Genomic DNA, 20,667 nt, shown 5'->3' with positions numbered 1-20,667 from the left:
ACCCAAAACTTTATTTAAACCAAACGAATCCTACCTATACTCATCTATCTACTTACCAAGTCTAACCAGATCCTATCTAAAACCATCCCCCTACCTATCTAATCTTCAACTCAAACCAGAATTCAAACTAGACTCTAACCCTACCCAATCCATGTCTAAGCAAGATCGAACCCAAACTTTACATATCACAAGACTCAGTCTCATAAGGTCATATGAGAAAACGTCGTGCCAATTGTTTGACCTAAAAGATAACAAGGATCAATTGTTGCAGCAATTCTCAGAGAGCTCTCAGCTTGGCGAGTTTGAGATGGGAGGATTGTTAAGGACCGCCCCAGATTTGATTCGGAGGCATCCAACCTAGAGTTTCATTTAGGCCAAGATTTGGGAGAAGTCTAGCTCGGTTGGGAGTGCAGGAGACATCCCGCCTAGAGTCTCATTTAAGCTAGAACGCCTTTTGAGCTTTTACCTATTTTTTTTTTTTGAATTATATAAATATATATGTATGATATTTAATTATTTTTTTAATAAAGTTAATAGATTAATTCCTTACTTCATTCACCTTGTTCTTGTTCTTGAAACCTTAGGGCTAGAGGGAACGACTTTTCTCAATCTTCTTTTCCACGTTTTTCTCAGCAGCAACTTGCTCAGAGGTATCAATATTCTCCTTCTATAGAGCCCAGCCAGATCAAAAACATTTTTTTCTCTTTCTCAAAACCTTTCCAAAGCCAGATTTGCAGGTGGGGTTATGACAATATCCATTACCAATTGTGAACATTGGTGCATTATGTAAGCCAAAAGACAAGAATCCTTTTGCATCAGTTTTTACGTTTAGATTAACATTAAATACACTAATGTTAAGTAAAGTAGGCCAAAGGACAAGTATGCTTTTGCATCAGATATTTATTGTTTGCTTAGTTGCGAAGGTTCCCATTTTCGGCCTTTTCCCGAGGTTGTCCTTAATGAAAAGGCAGTGGTGCTTATTTTATTATTTGGCCGTTTTTATTCTAGATTTCACAGTTTATTTTAGAAAAAACTCCACTTAGGGGCCAAATTTTTGCCCCTAATTCCAAAAGTGCGCTTCACTTTTCTGAATTTCCTGATATAGGCAAGAGGTTTCCTGTAAACTGCCAAACAGATACCTCATGTTTACCGGCAAGGCCCCAGCATCTCGAGAAACGTGATTCTTTTGAGGCTCTTTATATTGCCAGTTCAGTTGAAAAGTTTTAGGGCAAGTATTTGAGTCATTTTGAAAGTATTATAGACATTCTGACTAGGATGGGTGTCCATTCTGCGGCTAAATGGCACAAACAGGGGCTATATAATTAAATAGATACAAAACTTCAACTACGGAGTCCGAACATGCGGTATGATGTATGTCTTGTTTGGATTTACTTTGGGATTAAACTGATCAATTTGATCATCAGCAAAAGTGTTCATGCACAAGGGAAAGACGCATCCACCTCAGCTTCAAAGCACCCCAAAAATTCAGCAATAGAAAAGAGCCTCTAGACATTACATGCAACTCCAACTGATACACGTTTACACGAAAACCAAATGATCGCAAGATTAACCAGTCACAGACCCAGAGTCTCAAGCAAATTGCAGTGCATATCTGTACTCAAGCATCAACTTCAAGTAACTTGCAAGATCATGCCAATCACACACTTGGCAAACCAATAAAACAAATGGATCAGACGATAGGAATGAAGATACTTTCACATAAAAAAATGCAGTAGCAATGTTTTCAGTAATCACACCAAAGTCAATGCATGTCATTTGTGGATAATTTGAATTAAGAAAACAATGCCACCTTCATCCTGTTACATCTTATGTGGTATCTCTACAAACATCCATCATCACTACTGCACAGCTTGCCCAAGACAACCTTAACCCCCAAGGATGGCTTCAAGTCTCCATTGGCAGTTCATCTGACTGTAAAACAACTCTACTCCCTTGAGAGCCATTTAGTTTTGATCAAAAGAACAAGTTAATACCAACACAACATCAATGTGCAGAAGCCAACGACCTTCAAATCCTCATTGTTAGTTTTGGGTCTTGTTCTTGAAAGTCACTTCAAGAGCAAAATGTCAAAGATCAGAACCGAAAACTATGATATAACATTTATCCACAGATGGTTAACCTCAAATTAGATTTTCTCACATAAAACCAAACTTCCTGAAGATTTCCAGTGCATCTTGTTGAGTGGCAGCACACTGAGGACACCAGCCCTGAATCTATTGGCATTGACAACATGAAAAGTTTCCAAGCATAAGTTAAGTAAAACTCAACTTGGCCTAAATATCCCAACCATCTAGACGACTACCAAATGCCCATTTATGAGCAGAGAGATGACCATACATATCTGAGAATGTCGCCAAACATTTGGTTCTTTTCCTGTAATGTGCTTCTGTGTCTCTACTAATGGCAGCAGTTGATAGCTTTGATGTATCTATAGCCCAAGCAGCATGAACATACTCCACAGTTCTTGTAGAACTCATATTAGCATAGAGAAAATTCATCAACACATCTTCACAGTTGAAGAACTTATCAACCATGGCTCTTCCTTCTCTAGCTTTTTCGCTCCAATATCTATTGAAGGCGATGTCCTTGTCCATGAATGCGGCTCCAGTTAAGATCATGTTGTAACCATTCATCCTTCGAGCATATTTCTCATTTCTGTACATCAAAGGCTTCCCATCGACAAGGCGTGGATAGAACCCAACCAGCCTCTCTGGGTGCTCACGCCATGCCCTGAACCCTCTTTCTAAATCATTACATGTCATCATTATATCATCATCAAGCTCAAGAACAGCTTTGGTTTTTATCAGAGGATCAAGTTTGAAGCGGTTGTTCAAAGAATTTTGTTTCTCCATGCGGATACGGACTGGAACAGCAGAATCAAATTCATCTGGATCAGGAGGATTTCCTTTGTTCCAGACTACGACAATTTCTCTAACTGAAGAACAGCGAGAGTAATGCTTTACATATAGCTTCAGATTCCATATACGAGCATCATATGTCATTGTCAGCATTGTGAATTGAGAATGCTGTCCTTTAAACTGGTATGCCTCTTCAGCACCATTTCCTCCGAAGAGAGACCGAACAACCACACATACTGCCAACACTCCAATAACAGAAATAACACAGAGAATTGACATGCCACAGCATGTGTTTGGTCTCAGCCGCCCTCTAATCGATGAACTGTTTCTGTTCAATCCTGCAAAACATCTTCGCACCTTCAAAATGAATTGTGGCCGAGCAGAAAGCCAGAAATAGTCATTTCTCTTGCTAGAGCCTAAACAGAAGCATGTAGGACACATGCAGCTTGGAGATCCTACCAAGATGCCGATGGCTGTGACAAGAAGAAGAAAAATGAATGCCATGAATCCAATTAAAAACCTCCTGGTTGAATCACCAGAAGGAATGCGATCTCCATCCATTACAGCAATCCAGTCACCCGATGGAAGCTGCTGAACATCTAGGTGATGGTATCTGAGACCATTCCAAGCATTACGGCCTTTCTTTGACTCCTCGATTCCCAGTGGAACTTCTACTTCTTTGTACTTGCCTGTGGTGAGAATTTCCACTTTGTATACACGAATTCTTCTACCATAGGTTTCACCGCAGTCCTGCCCAGTACGGTACAGGTAACCTTCATATATGAAAGGCCTTCCAGCATTTCGAGCACCTAAACTTTTGTCCCTCGAGTGTATTGGGTTTTGCTTATGCTGTTTCCAAGGACCAAGTGGTGAGCTGCTATACCAGACTTCGAGCTCAGCATTCTTCTCGGTACCAAAACGGGTGAAATCAGAGCCGAATAGCCAGTAGTACCCCTCATACTGGATCATGGTGGCATCTATTAGTGGTTTCTTTAAAAGCACCTTCTCTAGAGTCCACTTGAGAGGAAATTCCACTGCACGATAAAGCCGAAGATCCCCCTTCTTATTACCCTCAGGCATCATATATATCTGCACACAAAAAAAGTTACAAATTGTCACCTTTAAAGCTAACCATCATAAGAAATTTGGGAAATATTGATACATATTACTTTAATATCCAAGCTCTGCAAATAAGATCGAGCATATTTTAAGGTCATCTATTCTATATTGAATAAATTGGGTACCATAACATTCATCTCAAAAGTCTATATGTTAGCTTTTATATATATATATATATAAATATTATTATCTTTATGCCATTTATATGATCAAGTTGTAAAATTAATTCTATGATTTTAGATCAACTAATTCCGCTTGTTTCAAAAGAAACTCTTGATGTCATTTATGCACAATGGTAAAGCATGAAGCAAAGTTTTTGGTGCGAAAAAAACTGTGTTTCTTTCTTCTGCAACCAGGATACCTTGTTGACTTGTTCTAAAACTAAAAATGCTAGTAATATATTCCTGCATGGATGAACCTCCCACCGAAGCATTTCTATTGAAATAGGCAATAATGTGCAGCAAAGCGAAACCCTATCCTATGAATGCACCTAACTGCTATCTTGTGACTGCAAGTTAAACACAGAGAAATCATGCATATATATGTGTAGAATAAGATTTTGACCTTGTACAAAGTTGAGTCTCTTGTGATCTTCAAGTTGAAGCTATTTATAAGCTTGAGACAAGATACTCCCCATCGGATCAAAACCTTGTTTGGGTCCATCCCACATACAAGGTGAGAAGCTAGGGCTTTCGAGTTCTCGTAAATGAGAAGTGACTTGGAAACATTTAAAAAGTGAATTGAGAAGACTTTTTAGAAATTTGAAATGAAAAACAACAGTATTATGACACTTTATCATAAAATTATGTCTTTTTTTTCAATAGGACTAGTAAACATGTTCTTATGATGAGAAAAAATAGTTTTTAACTTTTTTGCTCTAAATTTCTGTCAAATGAATGATATAAAAACCCTCTGAATTTAACTAAAATAAGTTACAGAAAATGGGTAGGCATTTATTATCTATTCTCAACCATTTAAAATAGGTCAACCACAGTTTACACCTTATATGGATCATTACTGTTTGAATGCGTAAATCCATTTTTTTTTTTTGAGTATCATCATGAAATGTTATCAAGCTGAAAAAAACACAATTTTTGATGAACTGTGGGTTGATACAATTTTGGACTTAAGGCACACAAAAACAGCAAGCTTCCACTGGAAGTGAGAGTGCAACCTCAAAGTCTTAACAGCAATCCCTTAGTTGATGCATGCATGCATACAGTTTAAACCTTAATTCAAGCAAAGAATAGAACTAAAGTGTGTGAGCAAGATCCATCTGGAATGGAATATGTGACTACTAAGCTCATAAATCAATATCAGTGTCTGCAATTTCTTAGCAAAGTTTTCCTCAAAAAAGGACATCTACAACAGGGAAAGAAAAGAAAAAGTTTATTAATGATTTTGGTAGTCATATAAAAAAATTAAAAACACATCAAACAACTACATAGCATAAGGAATTATGAAAGAATCTTATTTAAAATGAAAACCTTTTCATATAAAATCATGATATAAATAAAAGCGGTCAGTAGTTTCATAATATCATGAAATAATACTTTTAAGTTTTAACATTGTTTCATAAAATCTCAAGGTAATATCATGACATTTTCCAAATGCCAGAGATCTTTGTAGCTACAGCTCAAGCCTTATAAAAGCTATGACTGAAACCTCCCCTTCCTTTCTGCAATTGATATAGACGGAATAAGAAAGAAAACCAATTCAATTTAAATGTCTACAATACAGCCAAGCATATCTAAGATTCTGACACAGTGTTGCCGATTGGCATCTAAAGAGGAAAGACATATTTATGGAGAAACAAATCTAAAATAAAATTTGAAAAGGAAAAACGACTTGCAGGGTCTGTAATGAGAATGACTGTAGGAAAGACATGAATTGCTTATAAATGGAAAGTAACCTTCAGAAAAGGAAAGAAAATCAACAAATTGTCAGCGAGTTAAAGAGAAACAAAACGCCATACAAAGAGGAGTCCTAAACTCAAAGGATGAATAAAGTGTTCTTTCCATCAATAGTAGACACATAAAGGGGTTATACATGCCCTTTGAGGTGGAAGAAACAAGGTAACTTTTCAGAAAGGGAAGCTTGATAATGCAATCAACAAGAATTATATGATTTTATTGCACAAAGAACAAGAATAGATGTAAGCCAATTTGATTAGTAGTTCGTTGATAAACTACTTCTAGTTGTACTATAATGGCATCGTAAACAACACGTACTCTCCATGTAACATAGTATAAGCTGTCACATGGGTGCGGGTGCGGGTGCGGGTGCGGGTGCGGGTGCGGGTGCGGGTGCGGGTGCGGGTGCAGGTACAGGTACGGGTGTGACACGGGTGCGGCGCAATTTCAAAAATTTTGGACACGGGAACTCGGCTATATATATATATATATATATATATATATATATATATATATATATATATATATATATATATATATATAATTAATAATAAGAATGTAAATTTTAAGGCAAAAATAAAAAAGTAATTCTTAACAACACAAACTTACCAAAATATAACACATAAAGAAGCTTGTGAGTGTGATAAACAACAAAACTTATCATAAATATGCCTCATCGTCTGAATTAGAGGGAAGAACAGGATCGAGGTAGACCATGTCGAGAGTATGCAAATCATGTTCTCCCTCCAAGTCAAAATCTTCTGGATTTACATCCCAATACTTGAAAGGTCCACAACTGCATCAAAAAATGACTAACTTAGTATCCAACTTCAAACTTTGAATACAAATATTTAAATACGAACTTTGAATACAAAAGAAAAAAAAATACCTATACTCATCTTTGGTGCGGCGAGAAATTAGTCGTAGATTAGAGTGAACATAAACCAAATCCTCTGCTCTTTTACTAGTGAGTTTGTTTTTTTTAATGTTGTGAATTTGAGCATGTGTACTCCAATTTCTTTCACAACACGATGATGTAGCAGGTTGGGATAACAATTTCATTGCAAGACGTTGCAGATTTGGTGTCTCTAATCCATATGTTTCCTATCAATTAAGGGGATCTTCCTCGGCCCTTGCCACGAGTGCTGCTAAAGAATCAAATCTCTCAGTAAAGAACTTTCCAAAGTCACTATTTACAACCTTAAACATGTGAGGATCATTAAAAAGTCTTTTCAAACATATCATTCTATTCATTGATATCTCAGGATCTTCATTTGGAGAAACACGACCAACACCTGCTCTTAACCATTTTTTTGCATAATATTTTGGATTGAGAGAGTATGTCATGCAATACAAAGGTGTATTGCTTTTATCCCATCTTCTCACTAAAACTAAATGTACATGATTGTAAAATTCTGAATCATCAAGTGCAACATCTTTCTTCTCATATTTAAAAATGATACTTTGAACTTTTCCAATCATATTGTCCCACATTTCATAAATTCTATGAAGCATGGGTACATCTATGTCAACTTCTCTTAACATTTCTAAAATAGGCTCTGTAAATTCAACAAAATATGTAATTTTATCCCACCAAAAATCATCACATATGCATTTTGCCTTAACATCATCTTCAGTACGATAAAAATCTCAATCTTGATCAGTCACCATCATCATCAATGCATTCTTGAGTTGCTTAATTCTTTTCATTATAACAATGAGAGAAGCAAAACGAGTTTCAACAACTTTCAGTAACTTGAGATCAGAATGCCTATTAAATATAGAAAGGGCATGATGATGGTTTATAACAAAATTTCTAATATTTCGAACATCATACTCTATTTCCTCAATTCATAAACACATTTCATGTGCATGTGCATTATCTTTTGATGGATTACATATACTCTTAAGTGCCAAATTTAAATTGCGCTGCACAAGGAGTCCAAAAAATATGTGAATATGCATCTTCATTTGTCAAATTCATTCCTACACGACTGCAAACTGAGCATTGTCAGTAATGATTTACACCACACTTTCTTCACCCACTTCTTTTATCACTTCGACAAATAATCTCTTTAAATATTCAGCATCTTTATACTCCCCAGATGCGTCAACAATCATAAAAAAGATTGGCCCATTAAGTGAGTAAGCAATGAAGTTTATCAGTGGTCGCTCTTGTATATCAGTCCACCCATAAAAAACAATAGACACTTCATGTCGTTTTCATGTAATTTTTTGGGTCTCTAACAAGTCTTCAATTCTATTTTTTCCCTCTTCAAGAGCGACTGTTCTTAGTTTTTCTGAACTAGGAGGCACATAACCACTCAAATTACAATTAGCCAAAGATATAATCATATCTTTCCAGTATGGACTTCTAACTACATTAAAAGGAATTGAGCTTGAGTAAAAGAATCGACCAATCTTTTTATCAATTTCTACTCTTGCCATGTTTTTGAATGACACTTGTATTGTTTTTCATCTTTCTTTTCTTCAAAAACTCTTCTTGTACATCACTAGCAATAGGAAAAGGCAGATTAATCGAATCGCTACTCATCTCTGCAATTTTCTTCTTTTCAGCATCCTCTTGTTCTTTCTTTAATTGCTTTAACAAGTCTTTGTCAACCCCATAACATGCCCTAATTCTTTGACTACGAATATGCAAAAGATGTGCTTTCACACGCGTATAAGAACCCGTGAAAGTAGTCTTACATAGATTATAATGAAACTGCATATTCCCACCACCACCACCACCACTAGCTTTTATCCTTTTTGTCACAAGCCTCCAAAGTGGTTGAGAAACTTCTAATTCAGGGTTAGAACTTGAACCAACTGTATTGACACTGCCACTAGAACTCGTCATTATATCTGAAAAGTGAAAACTGAAAAGAAAATACGTAAATAAAGTGAATAAACACTACAAAAATAGTAATAGGAGCTCCACCCCTCTCACTGTGTGCCTGACAGAAAATAACAGAGGCACCCCCTGCCGAAAAACTGCCACATGCCACAACCGTTGTTGCTATGTGTTGCAGTTGTGTGCATCAAGAAGCGCATGCAAGCGCATGCTGCAGTGTGGCCTGCCAAACCGCATGTCCAAGCCCTCTGGCAAGATGCACAAGGAACCTTGCAGTTGAGCTGCTAACACCGAGTAGGGACATAATTCCGTTGCGGCAAAGGGAAAGCAAACACAGAGACCCAAAAGGCACCAGTCGTGCAAACAAACATGTGCAAGCCCTCAGGCAAGATGCACAAGGAACCTTGCAGTTGAGCTGTTAACACCGAGTAGGGACACGATTCCGCTGCAATAAAGGGAAAGCAAACACAGATCTGAGGCAGGGGAGCCCCCTACCGGAAAACAGATCTGAGGCAAGGGAGCCCCCTGTCAGAAAATAAACTGAGGCAGGGGGCAGAGCCCCCCATCGGAACACATATCCAACACAGGGGGCAACCCCTTACCGAAAAATAGATCTGAGGCAGGGGAGCCCCTTGTTGAAAAATAAACAATGGCAGGGCTTCTGCCCCCTGCCGAAAAACACAAACGAGGTAGGGGGCTCCACCCCCTATCGAAAAAGAAACTGAGGCAGGGGGGCAGAGCCCCCTACCGGAACACATATCCGACGCAGGGGGCACCCCCTGCCGGAAAATAGATCTGAGGCAGAGGAGCCCCCTGCAAAAAAAATAAACTATGGCAGGGGCCTCCGCCCCCTACTGGAAAACAAGAACGAGGTAGGGGGCCCTACCAAAAAACACGAACGAGGCATGAGGAGCCCTCTGCTGGACGAAGCGGAAGAAAAACGAACTAGGGAGGAGGGCATACCTGAGACTGAGAGGACCGGTGGCTGGGGGAGAGGGTGGCTGGCGTCGCCTGCGGCTACGATCCCCGGAGTCTGGGTTGCCGGCGAGACTGAAGGGGATGAGGGCTGCTAGACGGCTAGGAGAGAGGGAAATATCGGTAGGGAGGGGTTTGTCGTAAGCCTCTCCCCCTGTCGTAAGCCCCTCTTTAAGGTTAGGCCCCGACGTTGATAACATTTTGGATCTGGGTCGGGTTTGGACCCGACCCGAGTCCAAAATGAATTTCAAATATGGACCTTTATAGACTCGATCAAAGTTGACCGAGTCTATAAAGTGGACAGACTCGGCCCAGGTGCGTTGACCGAGTCCGACACTTGTTGACCGAGTCTGCCCCGTGTCCGAAGCCGCACCCGTGTCGAGGCGTGTCGGCACGGGTGCATCGCCCCCCTAGCCGAGTCCGTGTGACATAGAGTATAAGGTGTTTTCATGATTTATTAAGGTGCTTAATTCTAGATCCCTGAAGGATGACTATCCGGAAGTCAACATTTATAAATGTTGTAATGACATCTTTAGGTGCAACAACCTCGAAATAGGAATGATGAACATTCAAAATGTACAGAAGACATTGCCAATCAAATACTAGATAATCCAGGCAATCATGGTTTGAGGGTTCACCATAGACACATGGTGTGATGTTTGAGAGCAAGCTGGACAGATGGAAAGATCTCTCTACCTAGATAGCCAAAAATGGTAGAAACATGATCCACTAACCAACTTGGGCATGAACGGGTATCCACCACTTTAGTGTTTATGATGTTTTATTGTATGTCTTGTAGCAAAAACCTGTACATGTGATGTCCACAATTGTAATGACCCCAACTAGCCCTCGAAAATAGTATAATTTTTTTGTTTTTTAAACATTTGCGGAAACTCTCCCAAGGATTCGGTGCACATCATAGATTTAATTAGAAGTAATAAATCAACTTTATTAATTTAATCGAAATGTCAAATGTCTAAGAATACAAAAATTGTCTATCTCAATATCATGCTATCTGTCAGAACTCAAACACCAGTCACAAGTTTCATAGTCTCCAGCCAGTCAATCCAAGACATCACTGAGCATATGTGCCTTTAAAACAGTTTTAAAAAAACAAGAACTGAAGTCCTCATACGAATTGCTCTAAAAATCCAAATAGTAAAAGAAATAGCATAAACAAATTCATGTATAAATTTCAGAGGAATATCGCAAGCAATAACTTACTACAATCAACTTATCATTCAAGCACTAGATCAAATATCATGCAAAAACAAATATGTAAAGATGCATGAACTAATGTTGAACAATAAAATATGATTGATTCAATAAACATGCATGAATAACTTATTAAGTTATTTATCAGAGTTGTTTGTGCATGCATGTCTCTATTAAATGCACAAAAGTTTAATTTTCACTTTTCTTTAAACTCGTAGATACTCAAAACGAACATAATTCTCGAAGTTCATGTTAGGTTCTCAGTCGTAGCTTATCACACAATTTGTATTTTATTACTAGGTTCCACACTTATTCCTTGACCGATATCAGGAATCAACACCATCAATTGAAACATTATAAATCAACATCTAATGTCGAGACATCAAGGAAATCAACATCCACTGATGTCACTTTACTGGAATACCAATAACTACAGCTGAGTCAACACTACCCCCAGGCAAAGTAGCTGAAAGTTTTTTAGAACCATGGTCGGGAAGTGAACCACCATATCGGGTTCTGGGGCACAATCGGACACGGAGTTTTAGTATCCTCACGGTCCCCCATAAACGTTATCCAAGATTCTCACACTGTGAACGGGACATCAAAGAAAAGATTAATTACACTGTTTGGTCTCTTTTTACCATCTCAAAACAAATTTCAAGTTTTTTATGCAAGAACCGTTTTTTAAATCAACATGCAAAAACAATTCTGAGCCCCAACCCTCACGATTTAACAGTATAATTAAATTTGAAAAACCAATAAATTTTCAGAAAGTATTTTGTAATGCATAAATAAAATTAACATATTTGAACAACACATGTTCTTGGCCTATACAGCCCACAGTGATTCATATCTTACCACCAACATATCTCAAAAGTGATTAATGCAAATTGCAAAATTTTAGTGAACATGCAACACACACAGTTTCCAAACATGTTCACAATGCACATTCAAAATACAAAAGAATGCATATTAAGCCAAGCACATACACATGCAAATAGATGCTTGCATGCCACAACATTCATGATCAATTTCATGCATATAATCAACCAAACATGCATATGATCACAGTCATGCAAACATCAAGTTATTTTCAGATTCATGCGTATGATATGTAAAATTGTAGACTGATCAATTTAGAATCAAATTTATGTATCAACTCAGAAAATACATATTTCAATCATAAACATGTACATGGCCATTTTCATGTACACAAATCGACTATGCAGAAATTTTTCAAGCACCAATCAGATTTATATACATGCTCAGTTCATGTGCACAAATCGGCAAAACAGAAATTTTCAATGTCCTGGTCCGATTAATATACATGTTTATCTTCATGTACATGTATCTGCCATCACAAAACCATTCGCAGCTGGTCCAATTCATATACATGTTCAAAATCATGTACATGTATCGGCCAGTTACAAACATCATCATCTAGGTTGATTCATGTACATGAACAAGTTTGTGTACATGGATCGGCTAGATATGACTGAATAGCAGCTGGTTTGATCCATGCACATGATCAACACATGAGTCGGCCAGACATAACATAAATATATATCAGCTAAACATATAACAGCATGCTTGTTGATGCATGTACATGATCAAAATCATGTACATGGGTCGGTCAGACCTGAAATAAATTTGTATTCAGAATGCTGGCTGATCTATGTACGTGATCATAATCATGTACATGGGTCAGCCATACCTGTAATAAATCTGTATTCAGCATGTTGGCGGATCCATGTACATGATCATAATCATGTACATGGGTCGGTCAGACCTGAAATAAATTTGTATACAGCAAGCTGATCAAGAGTATAACGACTGGCCAAACATGAATTATCATGTTATCAGTTGGTCTGACCCTTGTACATGATCGAATTCATGTACATGGGTCGGCCTTGCCAAGAATAGACATGATAACAATTGACTGGACCGGTTCATGTACATGAACACATTCATGTATATGTATCGGCTAGCATAAATATATTAACAGAAAATATATGAAATCCACCGTCAGAAATGCTCATATATGTTTCAGATGCATGGGTATCAAACTCGACAAGTCTGAAACAAAAAAAATATATTTAGATGCATTGATGCCAAACTCAACAAGTCTGAAACAAGAAAAATATATTCAGATGCATGGATGTCAAGCTCGACAAGTTTGAAACAAGAAAAATATATTCAGATTTATAAAAAAAAAATCAACCAACCTAGAATATATATACATACATATATATTCAGATGCACGAGCAAAAAAACTCATCAAACCTAGAATATATATATGTGTGTGTGTGTGTGTGTACATATTCAAATTGTATGATCAGGCAAATCGTCAAAACTGACTACATGCACATTCATATGTGAATCAAGAAAATTGGCATTTATGTATTCAGATGTATGCTTTATAAAATCGACAATCAACAACTAAATCCATATATATATATATATATATATATATATATATATATATATATATATATATATATATATATATATATATATATATATATATATATATATATATATATATATATTTTTAAATCAGATTTTTCCTTTTTCCCACTAAACTCATGCTTAAATCGATTTATATGATTTCCTTTCCCGAGCGAATTAAGAGAGAAACCCATACCTTGAAACGAAGTGTGAAGAACTTAGAAAAATCGATGGATGTAGTTTTATTTTTTTCTTTTCCCTTTCTCTTTTCTTTCTCTCTTTTTTTTTTCTAAACCCTGTCACACGAGTTTTGCTTTCTCTCTCTCACTATCTCTTTACCCCTCTCTCTCTCTAGAACACGAGTTTTAGAGAGAGGGAGATCTAGCCCCTTTTTATATTTGTCTTAAGGACTTCTAGAGAGGAGGTGACGTGAGGCCTCTTCTAAGTGGGTAGAGTTCTACTACTCTCCTTATCTCTCTATCTTTTAGAATATCTTTAATATCTATTGAATTTTATTAAATTTTATTTATTAAATATGCCTAAGGAATATTCCAGAGGGACGCCCCTTCTAGCGACTCCTTATGGGGTAGAGTTCAAACCTCATCCTAGCTCTTATTTAAAAGTATTTTTAAAACTTAAAATTCAATTCAGTTTTAAAATTGTCATAGATGGATTATGGATCTGGATCCAAGATCCAAATTGATCCAACCTGGACCAGATCCTAGTGAATATGGATCCTGGATTGGGTCCAAATCCATACTAACTTGGATTAAACGAGTGGATCCAGTCCGATCCAACCCAGAAAAAGTTCCAAAATAGAAGCCAGTCATTTTTTAAAAACGCATTTTTTGGGCCAACCGTAATTCGATTTCAAAAAAACAGATTGCGTACGCGATCTACATTATGAGGCAGATCTAACGGTGGTCATACAAAAATTTCGCTTCTGAATTTAGCCTGAATTTAAAGGTTAAAAACTAAAAATTTCTCAAATTATAACTCAAATAGCTCATGTCAGTGGGCCTTGGGCCACGCCCAGACCCTGCTGATGTCACCTCTTAATTAAGCAATTTCTCATGACTTTTTATTAATTTAAATATAAATATATATTTTAAATTTTATATTTTTTTACTTTAAAAATCATGGAAAAATACGAGATATTACAACAATTCATTTAGTGGAAAACATCTATAGATGAGGTATTTCTTATGTTTAAACAGGTTTCTAAAAGAATTTAAAATTTGATGGCCCATATTGCATGCAAACTTTGAAATGAAAATCATGCTTTTTAATTGAAGCAATTCGATCCAAAGCATGTTTTGTAGTAAACAAGCATTGATAAGCACATCTACATGCCCACATTAAGCAAAAAAAATCTGTGGACATGACTTTTGGGGTGGTCCACACCAGTCCAAGTGCAAGTTGGTTAGGACCATGGTTGCCGGTCGAGGAAGCGGGAGCGGGAAGCGATACGGAAAGCGAGGTACTTTCAAAATTTTATGAAGCGGGAAGCGTGGGACGACTTAAAAGCAAATCAAGAATCGTCTCGAAAGCGACCTAGGAAGTAAACTGGAAGCGAGGGGAAGTGAAAAAAGAGAAAAAGAATAAAAATAAAAATACAAAAAAAATGAAAAAAGGGGGAAGCGAGGGGGAAGCGTGTTTCGTATAAATGGGAAGCACGCTTCCCATAAAAGAGAAACACGCTTCCCAAAAAAAATTGGTGATGCCCAACGCATTTCGGAACCGTAACGTTTCGCGCTTCCGAAACGCGCTTCGGGGAAGCACGCTTTCCCACTAGGCTAGGCGCTTCCGATAACTCTGGTTAGGACAGACCAATTTAGCTAATGGAACTTATTTCTTGAAGAAAGAGTCCATCAAAGACTAATATCTTTCAGTAGACTCAATCCTAATAAAAATTTGAAAGTCTGAAAAGTAGTTGCTCCACTTCACTTTTGAAGTCCAGCCTAAAAATTATTGAGCTTTCAAACCATCATAAGCATACACGCAATGAGACACCACTATAATAACCTAAAAATTCTCTAGCACAGAATTAGGTTTTATCAGTTCTAAAATCAGGTAGCAAAATATTATCGTTAATGAGAATGTCTACACAATTCTTGTGTAACAACCACCACATACTACTCTGAGTCTACAAACTTAATCTTAATAAAAAGATAAGTGAAATCTTTATGTTTAAGAAGGTCACAATATTCTTATAATCATTTGATAACATTGCAATTTTTATAGCTTAAGAAAATATTAGTATTCCATGACATACTAACAATATATAAACGGATTTTTTGCAATTCTTGGGAGAATAAGTACTATATTTTGCACATAACAATTAGTATATCTTGCACAAATAGGCACCCTCATTTGGAAAGGAAAAGAAGTGTCGGAAGCATATGTATAAGCTTAATTAAAAGCAAACATACAACTCACTTGGCCCTGATATCTGAACACATATGGATAGGAAAGGTGCCATTCTTCATCTAAGGCAATGCCTAAATACTCCCATGTTGCACCCTCATCAACACTTCGAGCAACACCAATATCTCCTTGCATAGTAAGAGAATTCTTTGTTTCAAAAAATAAATACAGTGTATATCCCCGTTGAGCAGCAACATACTGCAGCTTTGAAAAACCAAAAAGAAAACAAATTAGCTTTTCTCAGTAGATAAAATTAAGATAAGCAAAGAAGGCTACCAATGACCAGTACCTCCAAAGGAACATACAATTATCTATAGCAGCATGTTGAAAGATATACCAATGAACATTGTCTATTATGTAACTAATCATGAAGAGAGAACTATACAGAATATACATACATGTATGTGGATATATTTACAAATTGCCTTTTTTTTGTTTCTTTGGTAGATCTAATCCCACCAGATATGATCTATATGGTCCACTTATTGTGGATCGGTGATTGGACCACTGGAATCCTAAGTAATAGCAGTTTTTTCTGGCAGTTCAAACATTGTTAGGTACAAAATGCACTGAACTTTTGAGATTTAAAAAAGCATATTTGTTCATCAAAGAACATGATCGAAGGGTTGATCAAGCAAATGGACCATGCTAAACACATCTGTGGCACCAGATTGAGACAAACCAACTTGCACCTATCAGTTTCTAGATCAATTGAACCTACAATAGACTATAACAATATATATATATATATATATATATATATATATATATATATATATATATGCAGAGAGAGCGATCCTAAATAGTCTCATCTCATAGACAATCCTAAAGGGCCTAGAGAGCTTTGAAGCGCAAGGCTCGAGGTGTTTGTTTAATCTGATTTTACAGATGTATTCATTGTAGCATACTTCAGAGAAAACATGCACTAGGTAAGGCATTTTCATGTTTAGACACATTTTTAGAGCGATAAAAAATCAACAGTTCATATTGCACCAAAACTTGATATAACAAAAATCTAACTTTCCCCTATCAAAAAAATCAAATTTTCTAGTTAGATGAGTTGATCCGAAGCATGATTATTACTAAATAAGTAATGATAAATACATCCACAGGTTTGGATTAAGCAAAAAACACCTGTAACTATGTTTTTTTAGAAGTACTTAGGACATTTAGGCACGGTGCATCTATTGTGGTAATGAACCACCATAATCTATGTTGGTACACATTTGATTTACATAGATCTAATCTCCCAAAGAAAAAATAACCTTTAGATCATGCTTAACATGTTCCATTTACTATTTTCATGTGTTTAATTTGATTCCAACATGATTTATATATACCTTTTTTAAACCATCCTTATATTCATGAATTATGAGCTTTGATTTTTCAGTGTCATAGAAATTGAATCTTGGGGTGTATCAGACATGATAAAACCTCCTAATATTGTATGTAAAACCATGTTAAACACATCTGTACAGTTAGATCTAGCATTTGGTGGCTAGATCCTATATATATATATATATATATATATATATATATATATATATATATATATATATATATATAGGTTTATATTTAATACAGTCGATTGTAGGTACAATTCAATTAGAATCTCACTATGCAAGTTGTTTTGACTCAATCTGACCTCGTAGATGTGTTCAGCATGCTAGATTTAGTGGGAAATGGCCCTTGGATCATGTTTTTTTGACCTGGGAAAGTATCGAACATTGTATGCCGTTGATTTCTGGACCACCAGGAAAACCTGTACACTGGTCAGATTCGACTAAAAAAGTCATGTACATCACATCTATGATGTTAGATGTGGCAAAATACAATAAATAAAAATGTTGCACTCTTTTAAGTAGATTGCACATACAATCAGTTGTAGCAAATCTTTACCCTATATATATATATATATATATATATACCCTTCTTTGGAAGATCTATCTCTCACCTAGCACTGTGAAGTTCCACTTTGTAAGAACTACAAATTATTCTCTTGAAGCTCATTGTCTTTATGATAAATGATCTTCATGCCCTGGAATTACCTAACCCTAATTTGACAAATGATGATATCAAATATTTTTTAATCATCAAAACTACCTCAACATCTCGTTTTTATTCCCCATCCATGTCTTTCTAAACCCATATAGTTCTAGTTCTTCTATTTCTTTGTTCCGAACCCATTCTTACAATTCTATGCAGGTGTGGGTATGTAGAGTATAATATGGGAATTTCTAAAAGAATGGGCATTGTATGCGGATATATAGGTAAAAAAGATGTAGACTTTAACAAGCTCATTCATCCCATTTTTTCCTCCCTGTACTATGTGAAGAATAAGACTTAACAATCATTTAAGTAAAGCTATGAATTATAGTCTCTTGGATGGAATATATAATAACAAGAAACAAGTAATCACTTCCTATGCACATTTGATATAGAAAAGATGTGAAATTCACTGACAGATTAACAAGAGGCATGCCAATATTCCATCAAGATCCTGTTCCATAATACAGAAACTATGCTTGTAGTCATTTCTGACTGTGAATAATGCAATAGTTTCTCCTTGTATCTTATTGCAAGAGAGAAGCATTTCCATACAGCTCAATGCAGCAAGCTGGTTCATGCATTAAAAAAGCAAGTCAATTTTCATGCTTCACAAGCTGAACACCAGTATTCTGCTTCTGGTCTCGGAATTCCATGCAACTATGCTGCTCATAGATCTCTTCCCTCCAATGAACAAGGAAAAGCTAAAACTTTTCTAATCAGATAGTCAGCAACTTAGAAATAATCTGATTTCTAATGATTACTAGTGGTTCTATGCATGGAAATGTTATCAGCTACAGTACAAACAACATTTTCAATTCCTCAAAATGACTAGTGTATCCACAAAGATCATAAACCATTTATCATATTTCTTTTTCCAGGAAAACTAATAATGCCAAAGCTAACGTTATAGACAAAAGAGTGATATAGGTATCAAGGTCCACTTGGTAATTGGGATGATTTACTATGCTCTTACACTAAAATTACACCGAGTAGAAACTCATTGTTTGAACACCTGCACAAAATTAATTATCAAACACCATGAAAATTTACCAAATAAAGAGGCACAACAACTGCCTATCTGTGTAGAGTTTTAACTGAAAAGGCAGCAAATTATCACAGTATACTACTGTGACTACCACACTGAATCCAGCAAAACCGAATCAAGCAATTAAAGAAATAATACAAAAAATCTCTAAGCGATTGCAAACAAACTACATGATAGAAAACAACAACCTCAATAAACAGAAAAGGGTCAGCCACAAAGTTGCTCGGGTATCTAGAATCGGTCACAGACGCACAAGCGAACACCGGATTTGCGACAGGCCACGCCGAACTCGCATCATTCTGCAGATTTTTCTGCCCCACAATAAAAAAGAAACCAAATAAGAACCAATTCAACTGCCTTATAGCAAGAAAGAACAGGATTTGCAGGGTACCATTTCAATCGGTTGAAGAGAAAACGGAGTCTTCCCATGAAAAACTCCAATAGACCACGATCCTTCGCTATCTTCGCGACAACCGGCCAGCTCCGCACCGGGTCTTCCAAACGGCGAGATAATGAACCGGGCAAACAGGAGTCCAAAGGTGGCAAGCACCAGAAAGAACCCCACAAAGAGGACGGAACTCTGCGAGAAGAAGAAATTCCGAGATGGGTAGGCCCATCTCCACCTAAAACAAAACAAACCCATCGAATTCGAGCTCTTCATGCCCTTTTCCCCCATTTCCCTCCCCACCCACAAAGCATCTCTCACGGAAACTCAAAGAGAGCCCAAAAAGTAATATGCCCAAAACCCCATTTCTCTAAGAGACACCAAAACCATGGAATCAAACTCGAACCATATTCATCTAGTCTCTGAAGAGAAAGATGATTCCATCTTCATCAACCTACAAAACCCACATAGCAAAAGCCCCATAAAAATGAATGGTAAAAGACCACGTTCTAGCCACCTTCAACGCTGTCTCTTGCCAAATGCGGGCTGTACTTCACATGCAAAACTCTCGACAACTTACAGAAACAAAGGAGTTTTAAAAATAGAAGAGACCTTCCCACGATGGCACCAAGCATCCAAATCTATTAATCCTTGCGGACCCCTTCAATGAGGGGGACACGCGCACTTTTGCACACAGTTCACACTTTGGTTTCCATAATAAAGATAAAAAATAAAATAGCGACGAATAATCTATCAAAGCAGTTAAATTTGCTACCTATTTACAGAATACTGCTCACTGTTTTTGTTTTTACACTCAACGGCTTTTCCTTTTTTTGTTCATGTTTCAAACCAGCCTTAGCCATAAAGTTGATGAGTTGACTTACGTTTAACAATATGAAATAACAAAAATGATTTTATATATATATATATATATATATAGAGAGAGAGAGAGAGAGTAAAGCTATGGTGCCTTCGGGAGCACCTAGTAAGAATCATCCTTTAGATCATGCTTTTTTGACCCAAAAATAATATTTTTTTAAGTGTTGAAATTTTGGTACATTGTGGGCCATCAATTTTTGAGGATGTTTAAAAACCTAAATATAAGTCACATTCACATGATTCAAAACTTGTTTTCTATTAAAAAATGCATGTAGATGATCAACAAAAAAAAGTCAAGAATTTTAAAAAATTGCTCCCAGAGTACCCTACCATTACTAATATATATATATATATATATATATATATATATAGAGAGAGAGAGAGAGAGATAATACAAGGGACACATTAGCTGACTTCTAATTGGTAAAACCCTTGATTGGACTTGTGAAATCGATGATATTCACAAATTACAACTACCA

The 20,667-nt window shown here is 36.6% G+C and overlaps 1 protein-coding gene across 1 annotated transcript; it reads right to left on the bottom strand.

Annotated features, from left to right (window-relative positions):
- Positions 1-1,702: 1,702 nt before the first annotated feature.
- Positions 1,703-19,877, bottom strand: LOC149820352 (glucosamine inositolphosphorylceramide transferase 1-like). Its single transcript, XM_089982667.1, has 4 exons — positions 19,316-19,877; positions 19,113-19,235; positions 15,843-16,028; positions 1,703-3,968 (listed from the first exon to the last, which is right to left on the bottom strand). The coding sequence occupies exons 1-4, from the start codon at positions 19,598-19,600 to the stop codon at positions 2,295-2,297; spliced, it is 2,268 nt and encodes a 755-aa protein (XP_089838793.1). The 5' UTR covers positions 19,601-19,877; the 3' UTR covers positions 1,703-2,294.
- Between the last annotated feature and the right edge of the window lie 790 nt (positions 19,878-20,667).

Source organism: Nuphar pumila, chromosome 12 (genome assembly GCF_984573655.1).
Source record: "Nuphar pumila chromosome 12, dmNupPumi1.hap1.1, whole genome shotgun sequence".
Lineage (NCBI taxonomy): Eukaryota > Viridiplantae > Streptophyta > Magnoliopsida > Nymphaeales > Nymphaeaceae > Nuphar > Nuphar pumila.
Note: the sequence above shows the minus strand (reverse complement) of the source record. Positions and strands in the feature narration are given on the sequence as shown.

Excerpts from the sequence above, each read along its gene's own strand:
- LOC149820352 (XM_089982667.1), bottom strand. The coding sequence starts at position 19,600 with ATGGGGGAAAAGGGCATGAAGAGCTCGAATTCGATGGGTTTGTTTTGT. Across the intron at positions 16,029-19,112 it reads ACCCTTTTCTGTTTATTGAG|TATGTTGCTGCTCAACGGGG; the intron begins GTTGTTGTTTTC and ends TCAAAGCTGCAG. Across the intron at positions 3,969-15,842 it reads TGTTCAGATATCAGGGCCAA|ATATATATGATGCCTGAGGG; the intron begins GTGAGTTGTATG and ends TTTTGTGTGCAG.